The sequence below is a fragment of the Chanos chanos genome, chromosome 2, assembly GCF_902362185.1.
Source record: "Chanos chanos chromosome 2, fChaCha1.1, whole genome shotgun sequence".
Classification (NCBI taxonomy): Eukaryota; Metazoa; Chordata; class Actinopteri; order Gonorynchiformes; family Chanidae; genus Chanos; species Chanos chanos.
This window is the reverse complement of record NC_044496.1, coordinates 54,721,559-54,746,046: the sequence shown is the minus strand read 5'-3', so window position 1 is coordinate 54,746,046 and position 24,488 is coordinate 54,721,559. Positions and strand designations below refer to the sequence as shown.

Here is a 24,488-nt window from a genome sequence, read left to right as displayed (position 1 = left end):
TTTGTTTTTACTGAAAATATGGGGATTAATGGAGAAATTCCTCACACAAGCATCGAACAATAAGGCTATACTGTTCAGCTGCTGTTTGTCAGACGGAGTCCATCCATAAATTTAGGGCTTGAAGATAAGGAGTCAGTCTGAGAGTCCCCCTAAAGCCAAACACAATATGACCTCGTATGAAATCTTTATCCTCAGCTAAACACAAAATGTAAATATTTCTAACTCAATTATGGTATCATAATGTTTTCGAGCTCCACAGAAGACTCAGCCATTGTGCGCGTCATCTCATGGCTTCAGGTTGGAATGAGAGCAGGCAATAGCAGAATCAGCAGACATAGCAGACACAAACATGCAAACACACACGCACACACACGTTTGACACACACTCACTTTCTCTATCTCTCTCTATCTGTCTGTCCATCTCTCCCACTCTCTCTCTCTCTCACAGACACACACACACACACACACACACTCACTTTCTCTATCTCTCTCTATTTGTCTGTCCATCTCTCCCTCTCTCTCTCTCACAGACACACACATACACACACGCACACACACACACATGCACACACGCACACACACACATAGACGGTGCCCTCATTTCTTTTGGCTGAATGCACACAAATAGTGGACTTTGCCAATGTGCTGAGCCAAGGAAGTGAGCAGGTTCACAGAGGAGTCAGTGTGAAGAGTCCCTGCCGTGCTGACTCTCCATGGGCAGAGAGGGACCTGCATTGTCCAGCGGCACGCAAGGCTGTGCAGTATGCCACCATGTCCAACTGTGTCCCTGTGCTTAACCAATGGGAAAAAATGTCAGTCGCCTGAAGGAGTCAAAGCGAAGAAAACTCTGAAATGCGGTCATGCTTTGCCTCTCTTCAAAATGAAGTGGAAATACATGGAATAACTCCCTTGACAACTGGTGCTCCTACTGTAACATGTGGTTATGAGTGAGGCTCTCTCTCAGCGTTATTGTGCAGTATATATGGATCCAACACTCCATCTTTCTCATCTGATGCTAGACGCTCCGATGGAGACTCAAAATGACGTCTTACAACATCGAATGAGGCCTCACATCTATGTTCTTGTAAAACTGTGCACTGCTAAATATATTCACTCTTATTAAACTGTACTGTCATATTAAACAGTGTTTTTCTCACATGCACATATCCACACATACACACACACACACACACACGCACTGCATATTTTTTTTAAACATACACAAACACACACACACACACACACATATTATGTATAGTGTGTGTGTGTGTCTGTGCGCACAAGTTAAAAAAAAAGCAGTGGCGGCAGGGGAAGGACAGTCAATGGCTCATCTTTGAAGAGCATATTTAATCCATCCAAGTTCATCTGGGAAAAAAAAAAACACATTTCAGTGTCCCAGAAAAAAAAAAAAAAAAAAAGAAGCGGAGGGGGTGGCTGAAAGGGAAACATGATCCTTTGTCGTAGCAGTTCAGAGACAAATGCAATTACTTCAGCTTCTACAGATTTAAAGACACTTTCAACTGCAAGGCCAGAAATAACCATCCGTGGGCATAGAATCAGGTCAACGTAAAGAGCCTTCGTCTTGCTCTTAAAAATAACATCTTTAGGGTTTTTTACACACTGTGGATGGGTCCAGAATGAGTCATAGTATGTAAAGGAAATAAATAAATAAATGAATGAAAAATTAAAAAATCATGTGAGAATGCCACACTGTATTTGCTCCTTTGTTGTGTGAGGAGTATTGCCCCAAATCTCATTACTTAACAGATGCAAATAATTTATTGTAAAATGTCATAGAATATGAAAAGCTTTCAAAATCGCATTCATGCTTTACACAAGGAATTTAGAGAAATTCCCATATCTTGAAGAACACCCTGTTCCCTGTTGCCATTATATTCTGCTCAACATATTCCAACGGCGTGTTTTTTTGTTTGTTTGTTTGTTTTGTTTTGTTTTTTTGTAGAGATGGTCTTGGGCTTTTGGATGCTCACGTTACATGCCTATACCAAATGTTTTGAGGTACGTTTAAAAAGTCCCCCCTCGGCTCCAAAACACAAGGTTGTGTGGAGAATACGTTTGGTTATACGCTAGTTATAATGTGTCACCATGAACCTCCGTGATGTTTTCACAGACAAAAACATTTTGATGGACTACATATATTGGCTGTATCATCAGACAATTTTTTTTTTATTACTATCCAGAAACACCCGATTCCACTGACCAATCAGGTAATGTTATATTTGAGACTCTTGGTTTGAATTTTTGCCTTACTTGGAAGTTGCTTTGGAAAAAAAAAGCATCTGCTAAATAAATAAATGTACATGTAAATGTGAGTGTAAATGTAAATCTTATGTGAAACTGGAACAAGAGGCTCTTCAGAAGAATGGAAATCAATCTCTTCTCTTCAGATCTGGATCATAAGAACCTATGTAGTATCCCTATCCTGGACAGTGCTTAAAAAGTACCTGCTACGTGTTGGTAATGTGTTTCATTAATGTTTATCCACATTTGACAATTCATTAACGAAATAAAATAAAATAATAAAAAAAAGGGAATGCTCTCCATCACTTTTTTTTTAATCTTGTAAACAACATGGTAATGTCATTTTATAAATATTTTGACACTGACATGATATTATAAAGGTGTGTCAACACAGGTTGCTGTACACAGAAGTAGATTCCGTGCCGGAGCGCGGACAGCAATTTTCCAAAGTTTCCAATGGTTTTGTTTAGGAAGAACATAGTAATGCCTTTTATTTTCCAGTGGATCTGAATGTATTGCTTGTCTTCGAACCTTCCGTGTCCAATATTTGTACCAACAGGAAACAGACAAGCTCTTTAGATTCTACAGGGCTTTTAAACGGGGCGTTTTTTGTTTTTTTTTTAAATCATGGCACTTGAATCCATCGATATGAGAGAGAAGCCACGTGATAGTCATACCACATGACATTGTCATATGGCGAGTGTAACAATGAGTCACAGTGGATGCACACATACCAAATGACAAACTCTATTAGACATTTCATATGCATTTCATTTTAAAATATTTTTAGAGCATATTCCTTACAGCACTATAAAGGCATTGTCAAGGCCTGTAAAATAAGGTTTTATAATCTCTTGGATACACTGAAAGTATTCAGGCAGCTTCAATCTTTTTGTAGAACCACAACATATTTTCATTTCTGCTTAAAAATCTTTTGTTCCGTGCCGAACGACAGTATTACCCGTTGAAATTTGCCTGAATAATGAATACTAACATAGCATTTTCTCTGAAAGCTTGGAGGTGGCTGTTTTTTTTTTGTTTGTTTGGTTTTTTTTACATAACAAATCTCATAATTTAAAAATACCTGTTAATTTGCGTACTTCAGACTAAGAAAACCCTGTTTCTGAGTTACTGGTTTCACTAAATGCTTTGTAGGGCTTAGAAAGTAGTGAAATATCTATACCAGACATGAATAAATATTCCTTTGCTTCTCTGGGCGGGTCAAATAGCTCTTATCTTGCGTGGTATCAGGACCTGTTGGGAAATAGATTAATGGGAATTGAAAATCTGATCCTAATTTTGTTTTTAATATATAGATATATATATATATATATTAAATAAATGCAGTACATATATTGTCTCTACATTATTCATAAATGTAAACATTGAGACAAACAGAACACTCTCACTCGCGTTGCACCTAAAGATATAGATGAAGAAATGGGTTCAAAAAATACATACACCCTGCTTCATTTTCAGCAGTTGTTTATAAATACTTTGTCACCCGGAAGTGGTCGAGATGGATATTTGGTATGTGTGAGTTGTTTTTTGTTCTTTCTTTCTTTCTTTCTTTCTTTCTTTCTCTGTCTCTCTTTTTTTTCACAGTGTCCCTCGTCGAATGTTCACACAGAGTCTACTTTAACTTGGTTGTTGTTTGTCATTAAAGGGGATGGCTTGCTTTTGATCCTATCTGCAGCATCATTAGAGCTGTCGGGGAAGAATATTCGAGCAGTGCAAAGTGAGACGATGATTTTTTTGTACTCTCTTCTAAAGTTCTGGTTGAGCAGTCCATAGACGATGGCATTAAGGCAACTGTTGAAATAGGCCATGAAGTAACTCGATACAAAAAACCACTCCGGGATAAGTGGCGCAACCCGCGCGGGATCCATGGCAACAGCGAGGCCAATGAAATTGAGCGGCGCCCAACACACGGCGAAGAGAACAAACACCACGAACATGGTGACGAAGTTCCTCACGTCGTGCGGCGTGAGTTTGGGGCGGAACTCCGGCTTGACGCGTCTTCTCACCTGGATGACGAGGATCCATATCCTAAGATAGCAGTAGGTGACAATCATGATTGGAAGTATGAAGTGGAAGAAGACCACGGCGATGGTGTAGGCCGAACTGGCCGACTGTGCAAACGTGCAAGAGTAAACCCTGGGGTCGTACTGAAGAGACCCCACGTAAAAGTTTGGCACGATAGCGACTATAGTCAGTATCCAAATGAGGAGGACGTAGCAGAGAGAGTTTTTGTCGCTGTAAAGCTTGTCGTACTTCAGGCTGTGGCATATGTAACAGTATCGGTTGATGGCGATGCCAGTTATGTTGAAAATCGATCCGATGACGCTGAGTCCCATCAGGAATCCACTGATCTGGCAGTGAACGAAGCCCAGATTCCATCCATTGTGGAAAATGGAAACCAGGACAAGGGGATAGGGATAAAATGCCACCACCAAGTCAGCCACGGCCAGGCTCACGACAAATATGTTCCCTGCAAGACAAAAAAAACACCATAAAGCATCACACAGTTGTACTAGCAACCAGAGTATCTCAGTGGCATCGGCAGCAAACAACGTTTAAAGAGCTATGATTCAGAATGGCAACGCTCTGTTGCACTTCCTTTGACTTTTTGAAAAATAAACATATGATAAATACACCACACAATGTCACTGCATTAAGTCTTTTATTATGGAAAACGTCAGATGCACGTCCATCTTTATCCAAATGGCTGAAGTTACATGGTAAGCCAGTCATTTATTATTACAGCATTAGATCAAATTACTTGGAGGTTTGACTTTGAACGTTGTTGTTTTTTCATAAGCACAGTTGATGCGCGTTAGCGGTAATGTCCTTCTAATCAATAATGCCAGTAGCATTTTAATAGCATGACCTTCATTGCTTCTAATTCTGTCCCACCGTGTAGAAGTCTCTCAGCTGCTCTCTTGATTAAAGGGATTTGTGCAGCACCTGCTATTGTCACACAGAGTTGAGAGTTTTCCCATGAATGATTCTCATAACTTTTTGGATGCTTCATTTTTTTCCCCCAAGGGAAATAGTTATAAGTGATTTATTATAATTTTAAAAAAAACCCAACATTTTCTCAAACAAAATTGTACTTTTCATATCAAGACTGCATCTGCAAGTGACTTGATTTAATTCAATGAAAATGTCACTGTAAGCTCAAGTTTAGATTATAAACAAACAAACACGCGAACAAATGCACAGAAAAGAAAAAAAAGGTTGTTTTTTTTTTTTGATCCAGTAATTTAAGTCTCTGAAAGAACAAAGAGCAAAAACTTCAACGTTACGCATGCAGGAACACGAAGCATGTCGTATGACCTGAACACAGATGCCCTGAAACTTTTTCTCCAATCTGTCTTCTCTCATTACCGCTAAGCCTGTGTGACTTGCCTCTGCTGAGTTCCCGCCTGTTGTCATGAGGCACGGTCTGGGGGGGTTGGGGGGGGCACAAGTTTAAAAGTGCCTGGAAATGTCATGCATGCACTCATTAGTTCACAGCCCTCTCTTCCCAACACCCCTCTCTGCTGGATGAGTCTCAACTCTTCTAAAAAACCTTTTAGCAAATGGCACATCAAGGTTTACAAGACTGTCATAATGTTCAAATAACATTGTTACAAGCCATTGACATGATTTTTTTTTTTTTTTTACTTACTCTTTTTTTCAGTTCATTACAGCTGAGTGTGTGGTGGAATTCAAGAGGTGCAGAATATGCAATTCATGACTTGACCAATTTGGCTCATTGCTAGCGGCCACTCATCAGAGTAGAGGAACTTTCCAGAAGAATGACTCTAAATTGATTTCGCGGCCCCAGCTCTCTGAGTTGCTGTGTTTCTCAAGTTCTTTTGACAGGGACATGCAAGAGATGAGCAGGGAGAGAGAAAGAGAGAGAGAGAGAGAGAGAGAGAGAGAGAGAGAGAGAGAGAGGGGTTGAAATTAGAGCAGAGACCTCAAAGTGCCAGCAGGGTCCCCCTGGTCCAACATAAGACCCTGTCTGTGAAGGTCATCCTCATCTTTGGAGGTCATGTTTGAAGCAGCAACTTTGTGATCACAGAGCTGTCTAAATGAGCCCTGCTCTTTTCACTGAATAAAGAAAAGAAAAAAAAACATAGCAAAGTCATAAGCTGATTGTAAACAACATATTTTAAACAAATCAGCCTCTGTGAGGAATTCCAGAGATGAAATCGGAATGGAAATCTTCATGGTGGTGTGCTAGCTCCCGATACTACACTCAGCCAACCAGACTTCACCATAATGCCATACATTCTACATGATGTCATTTCAGGCATGATTCAGCTCTTGACAGAAATATGACTTGATGGCCTGCTACAACAGAAGTGGCAGTTACTAAATCTGGCATAACCTTCTTTTTTTTTTTTTTAACGCATTGTATAGTTTAGCCCGTAGATCACAGGAGTCTACTGCCTGCTGTCATGGTTGGATGTTTATGCAAAGTAGGCTCACTACATTGTTTTATGTACTGCTGAGACACAATCTAAAGTTTGAATGCCTGATTAGTGTCATAAAAAAATCAGAATATACGAGCAACGTAACCTCCTCACCCTTGAAAGATCCTGGTTTTGTAATATCCTACACCTCCGACAAATGGTCTGTCTCCTCTCCTTCACAACAATGCTAATTAGCAACCAGACCTGATTTACAACCCTCATTATTTACTTGCTGTTATCTGTTATCTTGCTGTTCTAAAAAGAAAAAAACAGAACTGTTTGCAGTCATCAAATGCATCTTACCACCCACACTACATCATTTAACACACATTGTGCGCAGGAAGTGAATGAATTTGCTAAAATTATAAGTAAAGTAAATTATATCCTGAAGAGCACTTTGCCAGTGTAAAGCGACTATTACACGAGTGCTGACTCTCCTCAGTGTAGCAATCACCCTCTCGTTGTATATCACCTCCCCAAAGTACAGTTTATAGCTAATGTTTACAGTATTCACACTCTGTGCTCCGCTCTGCATGTCTTAGTACATTGTCTCTCTCTTGCTACTTACTGCCTTACACTCCAAAACAATCTACTCCTGCCTTTCAAATGCATTTTCACCATATTTGTCAAAGTAGTGTAATGTTTATTACCGAAACGTTCCTGGAACATCTTTTTGAATGACCGTGCATGGACTGCATCTCTCTACATTGGTGTAACTGTATTTATCCAGCTTTCCTATATCAGACTCGCTCGTCTTTTGGTGGTGGGGGGGGGGGGGGGGGGGGGGGGGGGTTGTGCTCACTGGAAAGCTCACTTACACTGGCTCGCTCATCAGACTGGTTTTCCATCTCTGCAGATCACAGTGTCTGCCAAAGTAAAATGCTCCCAGTGGAATGATACTGCATCTCGGCTCTTCTCTCGGCATGGGAATAAAATGTTGTCTTAAACAGACCATCAAGGATACAGGATTGTTAGAATTCCAAAGAATATCTAATTTACTCCATACCTAAGAATGATGTTTGTCTATCAGGGCAATGGAGAGGCTATTGCCATGTGTTTGTAGGACACGTTGGTTTTAAGTATTCATTAAATATTCCCAGTGGAGTCAATGGATTCCACAACAGGCCATGAGAAATAGGAGTCCACGGAAAAGCAGTTAAACTCAAACAATGTGGGAAATGTCCTTAGAGAGTGGAGTGGTCAGTTTAACTATCAGCCAATTATAGACTGACCAGTTTGTTGTTGTTTTTTTTTTTTTTCATGTTTCACTGCAGCACACTGTAAGTAGCACAAAGGCAAATCTCTATAGAACTGTCATACTTTCACCATAATGAACGAACCAGCATCTGAGTAGCATCATCTTAACAACGTGCAAAGATACAAGAGTCTTGGATATGAATGACAGCCATGCGTCACAAAGGTTACCATGGGGACAACAGAATGTTGCTAAAAACTCATTTAATGTTACATAGCATGACAACACTGCAAAGGCATCAGACTTTCTTTTTTTTGTGCAAGCTGTAAGCTGTTTGGAAGCAACATACAGAGAGAGGACAGTGAGACTATACTGTAAAAGCCTATACAAACATGTCATGTCTCCCCGGTGAGTTTGCTACAGCTCCTGCTAATGGCATGTGGGCTGTAAGGCAAACCTTTGCTCCCGATTTTTCTACACCACTTCACACACATAGGACAAAAAAAAAATAAAATAAAAATAAAAAAAAGATGATGTCAAGGCGAATTCATGTACTCCCTTGAGAATCAGTGGAGTGCAAAGATACTTTCTCACCGTATTTACTGTCGACCGTGTTTCAATCTTTTAAACTGCGTATTGTCAGACGAGATGAGCTTAGACCACTTCTGTTCCACAAACTAAAAAAAAATAGGGGCTAAAAAAAAAGTTTTTACTTCTCATAACAGTGATTAACCAAGACTTTGTTCGATTCGTGGAATTGGAGAATGATGAATTTTGGTTGTCCTTTCATGATTTCAGAACACAGTGAAGATGTCACACAGGTCCTGTTTTGCCCACATAAACATCTCAGTATGAAAACAACTAATTAACATACCAAACAGTTTATTCACTGTTTTGACATACTTCCTAAATTTGCAGTTTTCTGGCTTCAATTCCCTCTCTCGGATGTTTGTCATGAATAGTTAAAAGATCTCAAGGTACAAAAGATCAACAGATCTTGAAAAGTGTTTGAGTAAAAACAAAAAAAAGATGCCAAGCGTCATTTAAAAGACATCTTGGAATCTATTTCAGATTAATTTCAGCGCATCTTTTACTTATATTCTTTTATGTGTGCAGGCAAATCACATTGCTAGACTGTAAACACCACATGATGCTGTTCACTAATAAAACTGTACATGAATATTAGTTGATTTGAGCATCCAAGCACACACTTTAAAAACACGTCGTAGAGGAGAGATGTGACCAGGTTCTTATTCTGTCAAACTGAATGAAAAAAAAACCCCATCCTGGATTCTTCATTTAATCCTGCTTCCATCTGAATAGCTTGGAAAAGACGTCCTTCAACTGCACAGCACTGTAGTTCACTGATGACATTCAGCCGAAAATTGAGGAATATATCAGTTCCTCCAACTAAACCGCGAGGGCTGGGATCTAATGACTTACCAATTTTCTCGTTGACAAGATCTGTTCACAGTACTTACAAAAGAGAGGAAAACGCTGACTCTGTCAAATGAATGGGAGTCAGTCCTCTCACTCTCTTCATAATGAGATTCAGTCTGCAGTTCTCTGATCCCAGACTGGTGACAGGCACTGCTTCAGGTGTCAGGTCCCGTTTTTTTTTTTGTTTTTGGTTTTTTCTCTGGTTGGTTGGTTGGCGAGGAGCCAAAAATCGAATGTGATGTTTCAATTAATGGGAAGATGATGAATTCATTTTAGGATGGATGGTGAGCCATTGTCATCATTCACAACAAGTCAACGCAGCTGTACACAAACACATGTACGCTATTGTATACACACGGACAAAGCCCACACTCTCTCGCAGTCCAGAAGCAGATATACGTTTAAAAAAACCAAAAAAACACAAAACACAAAACAGATACACGCCTTGAAAATGTTCAGACAAATTTGCATTCTTGATTTCTCGCTTAAGTGCAACTACAGTTCTCAGACATTGCTAAATTGGAAAGGCTGACACTAAACACTGAGCTAGATACTTCAATAAATATTATTAATGGCGAACGGCTGATATGATATTAGATATTAGACTTGAGCCTACAGGAATGCAATTTGACCTTTTTTAATCGTTTCAGGGTTTTGTTAGTAGTAGTAGTAGTAGTAGTAGTAGTAGTAGTAGTAGTAATACAGGACAACTGTTACTTTGCTTATTACCACCCTCTTCTCAGTTTATTCTTGGCTATCATTCAAACATTAGCAGGTTAGTGAACTGAGGATAACTGAAGGAGGAATTTCAACAGTACATTGAATTTATCCAAGAACTAAAAGAGAGTGTTATTGAGGGAGGAAAAAAAAGCATATTTGGTACTGTTCCTTCATAACATATTAACTGAATACGTTATGACCCAGAATTTTATGTTTCTGATGGTTTCTGAGAATATTTGATGAAAAGATTTGATTTGCTAAAGGTTTGGTGTTGCATCACACAGTCCCTTTGATGCTGGAGGAAAAGTTGTCTCGATTGCCCAGGTAAAATAAAAAGACGCCTAGGTTTACTTTTCTGAAAGACGACAGAGAGAGAGAGAGAGAGAGAGAGATAGAGAAATTAAAAAAACAGTTGTTGTTTCTTCTGTCACATGAGGCCTTCCGGTACAGCGATGAATTGTGCCTCTATGTACTAAAAGGAGATCTTTGTGGAACCTTATTGTGGGAACAGATTTAACATTTGATATTTAGTCATCTGTCAGAACCAAACCTAAATAAAGGCAGAGCTTAACCTAAGATGGCCTCAGTCCAACGACTTCCCTTGTGAAACATTTGCGGATGTCTCAGCTCATTTGATTAAGCATATCCAATTCGATGTACGCCCTGTAAACTGTGATTTCATATTGAATCACACAAGGATATTGAGGAAGCTGTTACGGTCATTGCTAATGTTACACATGTACAGCATTGCTTGAAGGACTATGTTTTTCAAACCAAATATCCACAGCAGGTATTTAGACAAGAGTATTATGCACTTTTCTGCATGCGTTTGAATGAAAACTGGTTTGAGTGGTTTGTGATACAGAGCTGATTATTTTTCGCGCTGGAATTACTCTATTAAGCGACGTAATCCTGAAATAGCACAGCACTGTTAAACCTATGACCCAGATTAAAAAGCTTCTGCTCCATTAAAGCCACATGCATCAGCTTCAGCTGCTAATATGATGACTGTGACAAGTTTACAAGGAACTGGTTTTATGATTTTTTTTTTTATTATCTGGGGCACAAAGAATAGAAATGTATCCCTGTAACAAACACAAAGATTTGGTCAAATCTTTTTTTTTTTTTTTCCTTTTCTTTTTTTCTTTTTTAATGAACTAACAATTCACAAGTCCCTGTGAGCGTCCTGAGTAAAGCTTCCAGAGAAAAGCCTGTTCTCTCTCTCTCTCTCTCTCTCCCTCTCTCCTTCTCTCTCTCACACACACACACACAAACCCCCTGTGTGTATAACGCTGGAGAGAGTTCCTCTTGAATGAACAGTAAGACACACTTAATAAATCTGCCTCAGGCCCACAGGCCACATCCATCTCACGAAGAAGAGTGGAGAGAAAAGACATAAAGTCATGGAAGTAAAAGGGGGCTCCACTTTATTTCTGTGCAGAATAATTGTTTTTCTTTTCTCTTCTTTTCCTTTCTTGTTTTCAAAGGTAGATGTTCTACAGTCCTTATCACGAAGGTAAGGGAGCAGATTTGGCACACAGGTTGGAACGCTGTACAGGATCGCTCATGAAGTATGAAAATGGAACTGTGATGTCATCGGTGAATTTGTGCTGGAATGATGCTCGTGTTACACTAGCTGTGCTGAAATGAGTCTTATCTAACAGCAGGGTGCGCATGGGCTGAATAATCCAAACAGACAGTGTTGTCACAGCTTATAGAGTCTTAGAGGCTCAACTGGTTTAATAAAAACAGATAGACAATGGGGGAGAGACAGTTCTACTAGGGTGCTATGTCACTGAAGAACAATACAAAGCGCATTATTCAAATGCATGCATGAATTACTTTGTATGCGAGCGTCTGCGTGCGTGCGTGTGTGTTTGTGTGTGTGCGTGTGAGTGAGTGTGGGTGATTGTAGGTGTATGCATGTGGGTTTGTGCGCATGCGTACATGCATGTATGCGTGTGTATCTGTGTGGCATGGTGATTTGAAGTGCTCATTAACTATTCCCAGTGGGTCAGTGGACTCCACAATAGATCATGAGACATCTACTCACTAGAGAGAAGCATAATGAAGCACACATTGTAGGAGGCTAATGGAACAATTACTGGGTTAATTTGACCCACTAATCAGAGTACATGGTGCACTGTGCCCAGTAGGAGAGCACAGCACAGATACACTCCTGATGAGCTAGCTTTCCCACAATCAAACTTTCCTGGCACCCTGGTAGCCACTGTGACAGCTGAACTCTTGGCTCTTGAATTTGCTCTGTCTAAGAGAAGCAGAGAAAAAAATCTATATCTCATGCCATGTTTATTTACAATATCACAGTTTCATATAAACCTAAATGAACAGGGAGAAAGCATAAGCACAAGCATAAACAACAATTTACTTTCAAATTGTCTTCTCAGCCGTCGTAACGGTTGGTAAAAGGCTGTCTGTTTGCAGTAAGATCAACTATCTTGCAAGGGGCAGGTGGCGGGTGGCGGGTGGGGGGGTGGGTGATTGCGGAAAACATAGACCATCCGTGTCATAAAGCAAATCTGGTCAAGCAGTTATAGTTTCATTTCTTTTCAAGTTCCAATTTTGGCATGTAATTCACTGGGTTACAGATTATGGAAGTCTACCAGTGAGGTGTTGGGTTCATTTAAAAAAAAAAAAAAAAAAGCTATAAAAAAACATTAATGTCTGATAGCAAACTCATCTCAAACTACTAGCAATTCAAAAGAAAAAAAATCAGTTATGACACAAAACCTTAAACAAGATGAAGAACTGGTACTCTAGTGTGCCAAAGCAAGCATACAAATGTATGGCCATCGCAATACACATAGAAAACCCAAACACACAGTCCACTAATAAGTACCTGATTAAGGCTGAGTTGAAAGGCATTAGCATACTAATTATCTGTACAATAACATGCTGTAACTGGGTCACAGGCAAATAAGGTTTTTGAAATAGAAAGGAAAAAGAAAAGGCATTGGGAAAAATGGATTTAATTATTTTTTTTATTGATTTATTTTGGGTTTTTTTTTATGTTTACAACAACGCTATCTCCTATCTTCTTACTTTCTCTTATGTTCTCTATTCTTAGGCAGAACTCTGCACTTATATTGATTTTTTAGCTTTTTAAAATAGAGTTAATGAATTTTTAAACATGAATTATGATTTTCCTGTCAGGTGGTGCGGTCATGAGTTAATAGAGATTAATATAATTTTCATGCATTTCACACAAATGTTAAAATGTGGGAGATCAATTTTAGTTACTTTTTTTTTCTAAAACACAGATTATATAATAAAGTGCCTCTTCAATTCCTATTTACAGAGCTTCTCATGTCATTTATCCTTCACAATCAATTATTTTGCAACAGTTAACAAATTTCCTCTCAGGAGAAAAAAAATTTTTTTGAAAAAAACACAACGAGTTCTATACATTCTATGAAACAGGAAAGTGAGGTGTCTGACTCAGCTGTTCAACTGCAGTAAATATAAAAGGTTGGTTATACCACCTGACCATTACCCACAACATGACAGTTAGTCCCACCTGACATTCTGATAAATTAATATTTGACAGTCCAAAATAATTGGACTGGTAACTGGATAACAAGATCATTTGTTCTGGTTAAATTTGTTTGTTTGTTTGCATATTCAATCCATAAGTGCATTTGTGGTGACAGGTTTATAGGGTCAAACAGTAGATTTCGGAAATAAGACGTATATTCAAAATAATCTAATAATTTGTCAATATAGAAAAACATTTGGCCATCATATCATTAAAGTGTCAAGAAACACTTTTCAGGAATGACTAAACAGCTCAAAAATTACTAAACTAAAACACCTGTTAAATAAATGCTCCCAGTAACCAATAAGCAATCTATGCTCTCTCCCTCTTTGTCTCCCTCTCTCTCTCCCTCTCTCTCACTCTCCCTCTCTCTCACTCTCTCTCTCTTGCTCGCTCGCTCATGGTGAAAAGAGCATGAAAAGGGAATAAACGAGAAGAGAACAGACTAACAAACCTCTGTAAATTGCATTTAGGACAATAACAAGATGTTAACTACAAGTATTTTCTTGGGGAAAGTGTTCAAAATTGGTCAAATTCTGCACTTTGGGGGGGGGGGGGGGGGGGGGTCTAGGTGAGAAAAAAAAAACTCTTGCCAAGAAGGCAGAAAAGACAATGAGCACTCCAAACTGGTTTTGTTTGTATTGCAGTCTCTCATTTAATGTAATTTATGAGTATTACACTAACTGTGATCCTATGACAGTGAGTTTACACACTACAAAACCAGAAGGCTTCCATTTCATTGGCAGAGAAGAGTGGCATATGGGTCGGTGTGACACTGGTGATAAGCACTCCATCGACTTACGCGAGAGTGACTGCCTGAATCGGTTTTCTTTGATATGGAGCCAATTACCTGGTGCCTCTAAAAATAGTGACTTGTGGTCCTGAGGAGGGCTGTATATTGAGTCCTGCGAGTAATCAAACATAATGGCAGGAACTGAAAACAGTCTTCCACTGCACACAAACAGTGTGCAGGAATTGGCTTGATAATGTACTCAATCATCATCATTAATACGGGATAATTGCACGTTTGTAATTAATTGAGCCGCGTATTCATCATGTCCCGTGAACGGATAATTATGTTGTGTGGCTCACTACGTAAACGGTATTGAATTAACGTATGATAATACAACGGTAATATACGTAAATGGGGAAAATATTCATTCGAAGCGGATAGTAAATGCTTATGAGGTCTATAGGAACCACAATACATATCCCACTTCCTTGCACATCTAAAGGAACAAAATACGTTTACATTTTGTCTTGATTCTCGAAGCTGTTGAAAGTGATATCTGTAGATGATTGTAGATTATTCACAGATGATCGCTGGTATTTGGCCACAGTATGAGTGACATGTTCCGCAGCGACTCGGACGTCAAAAACTTTCGATGTAACAGATAAGTGCTTGAAGGAATGTCTGTCGTGCTAAACTTTAATGGCATCTTTCCTATTAACTTTAGGCTATCGCTAGCCACCTGCGTAAACATGTCCTCATTGACCTAAGCTCCGGGGACGCATACCCTGTCACATTTTCACTTCAGGACGATTAAATGGCCTTCATGTAATGTGTTACAATGCAATGTAGGAGTACAAGAGAAGCACCTACGTAAGCGTGAAGCTGGTGGGCGCTGACCGCAAAACACAGATGACACGATCGCATTGAAAGTGTGAGGCATTTTTTGCAGGTGTTATTCTTTGGGAACAATTCTTCTTCTTCTAAATTTAAACCTCTTTGTAACTACTCCTGCGTTTCTTTAAGATTATCCGTAATCCTGGGTCAACTCGCCTAATAACGCTACTGTTATGTATTGAATGTATATCCTGCTTAAGCTTCATTCACGTCTAATACTATTCATAAAGAAAAATACATCCAGTGAAGCAAACATCACTGCAGGGCAAAACAGCCTCCTACACATGGCATGTTCTTCTGAAAGTATATCTGATAGTCAGTTCTTTACCCAGAAAAGTATGATGATCATCACATCAGCTCAAACTGCGCGCGTCAACACAGCGCTCGCACGGACAGGTTGCCAAGCAGGACACTGGAATTAGCTCTAAATTGGCAATAACTGTGAACAAGTGCCGCCCGTCCGATGCGTAAGACTGTTAACATTTTAAGATTTGAAACTGTGTGCTTACTTACCTGCGTTTCTTAGTTTCTTATTTCTGTAGACGGAGAAAATGACCAGGAGGTTACCCAAGATATCAACAACGATGGTGAATATCAGAACGCTTCCCAAAGTTGTGGAAACCCATGGAGGGCGATTCAGCGTGACCTCGTAAGGAGCTAGTGAAGAACTGTTCGTCAGTCGGCTGCCATTTATTTTCATCTTATCGTATCCCTTCACTTTCTTAATCCGCAAAAATAAATAACAGCTTTTGGAGCCATTGGGCAGCTTTTGAGTTTTAGATGTGTCGCTGCATAAACGTGCGTTAAATTAACTGCTTTGCCTTCATCACGTAGTCCTCGGTCGAACTGGTAATTTCAGTATCTGCACGCGAACACACGTGTCTGCACTTTTATAGCTTGTACCTACCATCAAATTGTTGGTATGTGACATCCGGCGGCAACTTAAGTTCCTGTCAAATGCCATGACTACATGCATTGTAGACTGTAGAAACGCTGCCCCGCAGTGGAGGAGAGCGATAGAATCTAAATGATTCGGGTTTTTTCCCTTCATTCTTTCTGTTTTTCCCCCTTCATAATGTTTGCAGCCCCATTCATAGCAACTCACATGGAAAGGCGATCATGTATGCACATGTTCATTCATTATTATCTCATTCAAGATTTACTGTCACAGAAGCGCATTCGAACTCAAATGTTATACACACACACACACACGCACGCACGCACACACACACATCCAAATATGTTGATTAAGGGATGTCTTTTTGCCAGTAGACTCGCCATCATCGCATTTCTTTATGTTTAATATGAATAATTGAGAATTAATAATTAATTAATATCCGTTGATTGCAGGGAATATTTAAGATAGTGACATATTTAAGATAGATACTGTACGTTCTTACTATGGATGTTTTACATTGCCTATTGGCATTGGGGTCGCAGTTATGCGTTTCTTGTCTTCACATCGCACAGTGTGCGCACAATCAGAGCACAATATTATACGGTTTGCAGAGACTACGTCAAGGATTATGTTTTTTTATGATAAGGTCCTGTCCAGAATCTGATAGGAATGAGGTGTCACTCATAACAGCTTAAGTACTTTGCAAGTTATTTTGTGTTGCCTCACGCTTGTTTTACCTTGTTAACCAGTGGTATTCGAAGAATATTAGGAGAACTGTGTTACTAAATTAACGGACAAAATATACTTAACTCATTACCTGCGATATACCTACTTTACCTGATGGTGTTTATCTCGAGGGAAGTCTAACATTCTCTGTGCCTTCTTGTCTTGCGACGCTGAACTGTTAAGACACGAGGCTCTGTGTTTCAAGTCGCCCTGGTCACAGATTTCATTAAACTAAGTTGATTCGTGGAAGGGTAGTTTAAAACATTAGTTGGAGGAGGGAAAATGCACCACTGTGTTTATGCACGGCCAGAAAGCAAGCGCTAAGTTATTCATTTCAAAATAAGAACTACCTCCTAAAACTGCTTCTGACCAAGTAATTGGCAACAGCTCTCAAACAGAGTGTGTTTTTATCTGCATGCATTCAGCTAGTGATTCAGGGTAGTCTTTTGACAAAGCACCTGGCTTTGACTTTATATTTGGAGTTGTCACCTCCCTGCCAACCTCACAGGATAAATATACATCTTAAAAAGCTGCCCTTTTTTTCTTTTTCTTTTTTTTTTTTACATAAACTTCAAACACTTCAAAGAAATATTGTCATGAAGTGTTTCTTATTACAATATGCCTGAAACCCATTAAGCACTCTGATATTAATAACCACCTTTTGTTGCTTCTAATGCCTTGATTCTCATAGCTACATCTTAAACAGATTCATGTCTCCTTTGATCTTGACATTTCCTATTTTCTTATTAAAACTTAAAATTAAATTAACCTAAAAGTGTTACATCCTGCAAATCTCAAGCCGTCATTTTACACACAGACATGTTCTTCAACTGACAACTTAATAGTTTCCTCCACACTTTAAAGGTGTTTTTTTTTTTTTTGTAAACTCCGCTAATATATTTATTAATAGCAATACATAAAAATATGTTCATGTCTTCCTGTTTGTAGGTTCAGCAGGGATTTCTTTTGGATTTTCTCCCCCCAAAAGTAAAGCAGTAAGGACAGTAGAGGACTTGGAACAGTTACAAGACTATTCTCTTATCTCTACGGATCAGAATAGATTAATGAGTCAAAGTTCTACCGGACAATTTAATGAAGAAGAGTTCAATACGATTTTGCATGAGCTAATTCATTAAGAATGCAGTCTTTGCCATTATTGACATAGCGCTTTGAGAATGCCTCTCATTACTGTGCACATGTGCTATTGTTTGGAAGGACTTGATAAAGGATAAACTGCAGTACAATGGTGTGTGTGTGTGTGTGTAACATTTCTCCCTGGCTGTATTATGTTAGTCTGTAATAAAAACTGATTTTATCTCTGCAACATGCTTGAAAATGTACAACACAGTGGTGCAAAAGAGAATGTTAGGTTTCCCCGGAGTCAAGCAACAAAACACACACGCACGGGTAGGTTCACACACACACACATGCACACCTCCTGCATAACTTTGTTTCAAGGCGTGCGTCATGCACGTTTGATTACCGACTGCTCTTGTCAGTTCTGGCTTTCATTTACAGGACAAAGATCTCAGCATTTTCTTTTGGAAAAAAAAAAAAAAAAGGGGTTGGTTCCACCCTCAGATCACGTGCTCGCTGGCATGTCGTAGGATTACATTTCAAAGTGGCATTTTGACATGACTGCAGGTAAATGTTATATAACACTGATGAAGAACAAAGATATAAGCAACTCAATCTAGTCTGCCAACGTTTTCCTTAGGCCCAAAGAGAAAAAAAAATGGGACAGGTATGCCTTAAAGAAAAGGAAAAGCAATGTAAAGTGAGTTAGAAGGAATGAGCTTAAACAACATGTCTGTGCCAGTGGCATTTCATTGATAAAGGCTGACACACGAAGGTAACAACTCCCCCCTGTCTCTTTGCTTGAGTTCCTCTCAAAGGAATACAAGATCACAGGTTGAACTGGGATGAGGCTAGTTACCAATAGAGATGCTGTGAACTGGAAGGATTGTAATCCTTAGTCAGCCCTCAGTTGAGAGAAATCCTTGCTCTTTTTACAGAGAGAGAGAGTGTGAGAAAGTGGAAACAGGGCTACATTCATCAATAAATCATTAAAGCACTCTAGCTACTGCAAGTTCACTCCAAGATAAATTCTTTGTTGTTTAGAAGTAAAGACACAATAGAGATTTGGTCAGAATTTTATTTCTCTTTTTTTTTTTTGAAACATCTCATATAAATATTTATAATTAATAAGCCCATTATATCTTTAAAAACTTGAATAGAACAACCAACACCGAACAATCTCGGACGCATAATTTTAATTTTGGACACAGTTTGTTCCTGACCCTTCCAAACTGATGTTCATGCAATCTTTCCATTCACTTTTTATTCAGTATAAAAAGCCACACAAAACTTTTAGACATTTCAAAGTCCTCAGCCGGAGACAATGAGCTATTTGAGTACAGGATTTCAAAAAATACTTCACTAATTTAATTTGGCCACAGAATAAACAAACCATGTTAACCAGAGCATATTAAAACGTTTCCCTTAGGCATGAAATCAGTTTTTAGAGGCAATAGTAAATTCATAAGGGAATGCACAGCATTTTTAACTTTGTGTTAATGAACTGTTGTGACGTACACTTGAGTTTGCCCGGCTGTTTACTCTGTGTCCATGACACTGTAGGTCATTGCCTCTAATCCTGGACCTTCAGCGTTTGCCGAGATGCCTGGAAATGTAATTCTAAAATGGGACTGCCATGTTCTAAGCAGACCGGCAAAGCTCCAAAAACACCACAGGAACCACGAAGGGGGTCATTCGGGGTCTGCACAAGGCCACAGAGATACCACCATCCGAAGTGATCCGCGGTAACTTGGAAACTGGCCTACAGTTAAGGACACGGCAATCTCAAGATCACTGGACTGAAGGAAGGGAGGAAGATTGAAACGAATGAGGGAGTGGGACAGATATTTCAGCTGCTTGACAGGAGGAGAGGAGGAGGAGAGGCGGAGGAGGAGAGGGAGGATTGTCGTGGAACTGGTGGAGTGACGGAGAAAAGGAAGGAAGTCATCTGGAAAGACGGATTGGATTGGTTTCGAGAGAGCTGGACTGGGGATGGGGGATGCTTTCAAGGTCCCAGGAGCAGCTTTGGTAGAGCAGTGGTGAGTGTCCTCCATAGACCAAATCACTTTCTTTCCTGATTCTTTCAGGCAGGAATAAGATCTGCTAAGGTGGCTGTTCACATAACATGGCTCAGGACACAGTGAGACGGGAGAGGCCTTCAGCAAGGATTCACCACAAATCTGAACCTGCCCAAAGAAACAAAGCATCAGTTTAGCTGTCGTTCACAAAATCCTCTCTGACATGAGTAGTCATAACCGTGAACTGATCTGGATAAGTGTAACAGCTAGCAAACAATTTTTTTATAAAGTGCTTTTTGTAGTGATGCAGTAAACGTTACTCAAAAGAACAAACGTCAAATGTTTGGAAGTATCACTGTATATGTATATATATATATACATATATATATATTTTTTTTTTTTTTTTGTATTTTTAAACAAGAAATATCATCAGCACGATGTCTTTATTTCATTCATGATCGACAGAGACAGTGCCTGAGAAGGAAATTTAACAGGCATTCAATTACCTATTTCAAACAACGCTTCCATACAGGGACGGGTCTGTTTATGGGCCTATTCAGACTTACTTGGTGAATCAAATGTTGACATTTTGCACTTTAACAGGAAGTTGCCAATTTTTTTCACAATGTTTCTTTTTTTTTTTTTTTTTTTCATTCTGAGCTTCAAAAGAATCGTGGTCATGATTGAACAGGGAGAGCACAATGAAGGTCTTCTCAGGGCTTGACAAAAGTTAGAATTCCGTGTTCAATTTTGAATTCAACGAAGAAGTCTTTTACAATAGCTTGCCCATTTCATTTTTTTTTTCCTAGAGGAGACATGTCAGTGTCTGCTGTAACTATATTCACACAGAGTTGAAATGAGGACACGCGTAACTGTAAGACTTTATTACTCTGGCTCTCTCTCTCTCTCTCTCTCTCTCTCTCTCTCTCTCTCTAGTGTCCAGGTGTGAGGAGACTGCCCAGGACAATTAGTCGCACTAAATGCCACCATTACCACCTGCTCTCTTCATTAACATGTTTAATTGAACTTCCTCCCAGTGTGTGTGTGTGTGTGTGTGGTGTGTGTGTTTGTGTGTTTGTGTGTTGATGAATGCTGTACATCAGGTACATCAAGGACAAATATGTCTTTTCAGAAGGTCCGTGAAACGTCATTCGAAAACAGACAACTTTCTTCCATTCTCCCAACACTGTTATCATTTTCTGCTCTGCTAAATTCGGCTTATACAAAGCACTGTGCGCAATTGGCATATGGTTAACATGCTGGAAAAACATTGCTTAGCTGCAGAATAAACGAGTCATCAATTGCATTGTGGGGTAATTGGAATTGTATTCTCGATTTTCTTTTTCTATTTTTCCCCCACGCAGCATTAGTAGGAACGGTAGGGATTTTGTTCGCTGGCTGAGTGTGCTGTAACCATTGAGGTGTGTATCTAAGTGTGCTGGGCGCTCGAGGAGCCTTTTACAATGTTCTCGTGGTGACAGACTTAGGCAGGGTCGGCCTGTCACGCCGCGTTATATAGAAATGTCCGCAGTCCTCTCCCGAGGCTCTGTCAAAACATGTCACACCATTTGAGCACTGTCACTGTCGCAGAAGGCAATTTGTTAGACAGAAGACAAGTGTAGATCTACCTCATCTGAGACAAACACATCCGCTGACGGGGGAACGTATCTTTCAAAGAGCTTTCGTTTTATTGAAAAGAATCTTTTAAAGAAATCGCGAAGAAGCATTGGGCAATTACATTTTCTCTGATGCTAAAATGAAGCGTGGGGAGCACAGTGGCATAGTGAGTAGCGCTGTCAACTCACAGCAAGCAGGCCCCGGGTTCGATTCTGTGTGGAGTTTGAATGTTCTCCCCGTGTCTGTGTGGGGGTTCCTCCCACAGTCCAAAAACATACAGGTCAGGTAAATTGGAGACTAAATTGCCCCTAAATCGCATCATGGCTACTCACAAGCAGGTGGTATATGACATATACAGCATCTAGGTGTGAATGTGTGAGTGTGTTTGTCTGTGTGTCTGCCCTGCGATGGACTGGTGACCCGTCCAAGGTGTTACCCCGCCTTTCACCCAATGATCGCACCCCGCGACCCTATTTAGGATAAGCAGATTTGAATATGAGTGAATGAATGAATAAAATGAAGAGTGAGACTCAGTGTGTAACTATTCTTTAGGCAACACCAAACAAAGCCTTAAATCTAAGAAAATACTTATCGAAGTTCACAAGGAAGTTTCAAACTGTTCTTTAAAGATTGAAAAAAAAAACATCTCCCAACTTTCATCATCCTTGAAGTTTCTCGACTTTAGCTCTCCCTACGCCGTGTGCCTCAGGATGCTAGTCAGAAAAGCGGCATACTGCTCTCTAGTGTTGACTGTGTGTATGTGAAAGAGGCACAACACATGGTTCATCCCCACGCAGACCTGAAACCCATCATCTCCTGGCAAATTCCAATAACCCTCTTTGTCTTCCCATGCTCTGGTCACCTTCCAAACTTTTAATATGAAACTCACCATAATATATTTGTACAAGGTCACTCATTAATTTACACGAACGCAGCTTTTCTCTCTCTCTCTCTCTCTCTCACTCTTTTTCATTGATGATCCATGCTTCTTTGCTTCATATAAAGCAGCCTGTCATTTCAGAACTTAATTGGATCAATGAAGCATGAGATTAAAATAGGCACAAGCAATTAACACGTTGTGAGGAAACATCGCCCTGTTCAACATGAAGCCTGGACAATGGACTCATTGGTAGGCTGGCACTTCCAACATATTTAAGTCACAGAAGTAATGCAATCTTCTACAACACGATCCCCAGCAAACCAGGAATGATGCTAAATCACACTTGACGATTTAATAAGATATCTTAGATGACACCATTATGGGAACAAGGGAGACTGAATTAGAGAGGACAGTCAATATGGTCAGCGTTTTCTACACACATCATACATGCATTACTTTGACAGTTTCTGTCATTGCAGGCTTTGAAACAGAAGGAACAGCATCTGTCCATGGCTCCTCCACATATGCCCTGTGTTTCCCTTGGCCAGACAACAAAGTGTAAAGAGGAGGAAGTTAAAGAGACATGCTTAAAGCCTTAGGCAGAAAGAATCTTTTAATATCTTCTTCTAAAAATTCAAACGTTCTTTTCTCCTGACCAAAAATGACCCCCTGTATCGCTTGCTGCCATAGTTGAGGTTATCTCAGGAACCTTTCAAGCGCAAAAAAAAAAAAAAAAATCTAAAATAAAAAAATAAATAAATAAAATAAAATACGAATTGAGGGGGTTTTTTTGGGTTTTTTTAGAAAAGTTCAAATTCCCTTTACGAAACTGTTTGATCAAGTTAAAAAAGTAAGAATCCATTCGCTGGAAGGCAGGGCTAAATCACTCTAAATTGGGAGTGGTCTGATTGACGTGAGGAATGAGCTTTAAAGAGGAGAGGAGAGGAGAGATGAGGAGAGGAGAGGAGAGGTGAGGAGAGATGAGTCAGGAGAGAACTGCTTTTTATCCGTCTTTATATGGACCTCCAGTTCAGACATCTAACATTTCCACTGCTCTCATTATGGTGTCCTTCATCCCCATGCACAGCTTCAAACAAATCAACACCACAAATCTCACTCAGAAGAAAAAAAAACAAAAACACAAATCCTAAAGAGATCAGTCACAAAGTGGATGATGCTGTATATATGTCATACACAAACCCGCTTATGAGCGGCCGTGGTGCAGCATTAGCCACACGGTAAAGTAAAAGATTAATTAATGTTTCTTAGCGGCACTGTTGTTACTAAATTAAAGAAATGAATTGCATTACTGTATAAAAAGCATGTACAATCATTTTTCAAACACATTATCCAAATACTGTCGATAAATTGAAAAAGTTGAATCAAAGACTAGAGGTCAAATCTATGTGAATCCGCTTTCCCTGGAAACAAGAGAGAACTGAGAGGTTATTCAATAACCAGTTAGATGCACCATGAAACACATGGAGAGAAGGGAAAATTGTGTGAAACTTTTATTTCTTTTAAATATTCATACAAACAATCCTAAATTTACACAAAAATTGAAAGCCAGAGATACGACACAAGACATCAGTAGCTTGAAAACAACAAACATTTTACAAGATCTTACTAGACTCATCTTCACCTTTAATTTCTTACTTTTTTTCTACAGAACTTGGCCACTTTTAAGAAAAAAGAAAATGCACACACGCGCACACACACACACACACACACACACACACACACTCCCCTCTAAATTCTCTATCTTAGTTTAGCTCTCCCGGTTTGTACAAAATTACAACTACTGTAAAATAATGCAAAACCAAGCAAAACACACTTTTCAGAACACACTCATGATCTGTTGTGTGTGCGGACTGAAAAAAAGGTCTGGCAAGGGAAACAATAGAATCAAATTCTGAATGAAACAAATCACTGAACAGTTTCCTCAGAGACTGACGAGCACAGTGCCTCAGTGAAAGGCCACACGTTGGCTTCATTTGTCCACATTA

At 39.5% G+C, this 24,488-nt stretch overlaps 1 protein-coding gene across 1 annotated transcript; it reads right to left on the bottom strand.

The window, feature by feature from the left end:
* Window positions 1-3,884: 3,884 nt before the first annotated feature.
* mtnr1ab (melatonin receptor 1A b) lies at window positions 3,885-15,966 on the bottom strand. Its single transcript, XM_030764778.1, has 2 exons — window positions 15,780-15,966; window positions 3,885-4,753 (listed from the first exon to the last, which is right to left on the bottom strand). Exons 1-2 carry the CDS (start codon window positions 15,964-15,966, stop codon window positions 3,885-3,887), a joined length of 1,056 nt encoding a protein of 351 aa, XP_030620638.1.
* Window positions 15,967-24,488: the final 8,522 nt, after the last annotated feature.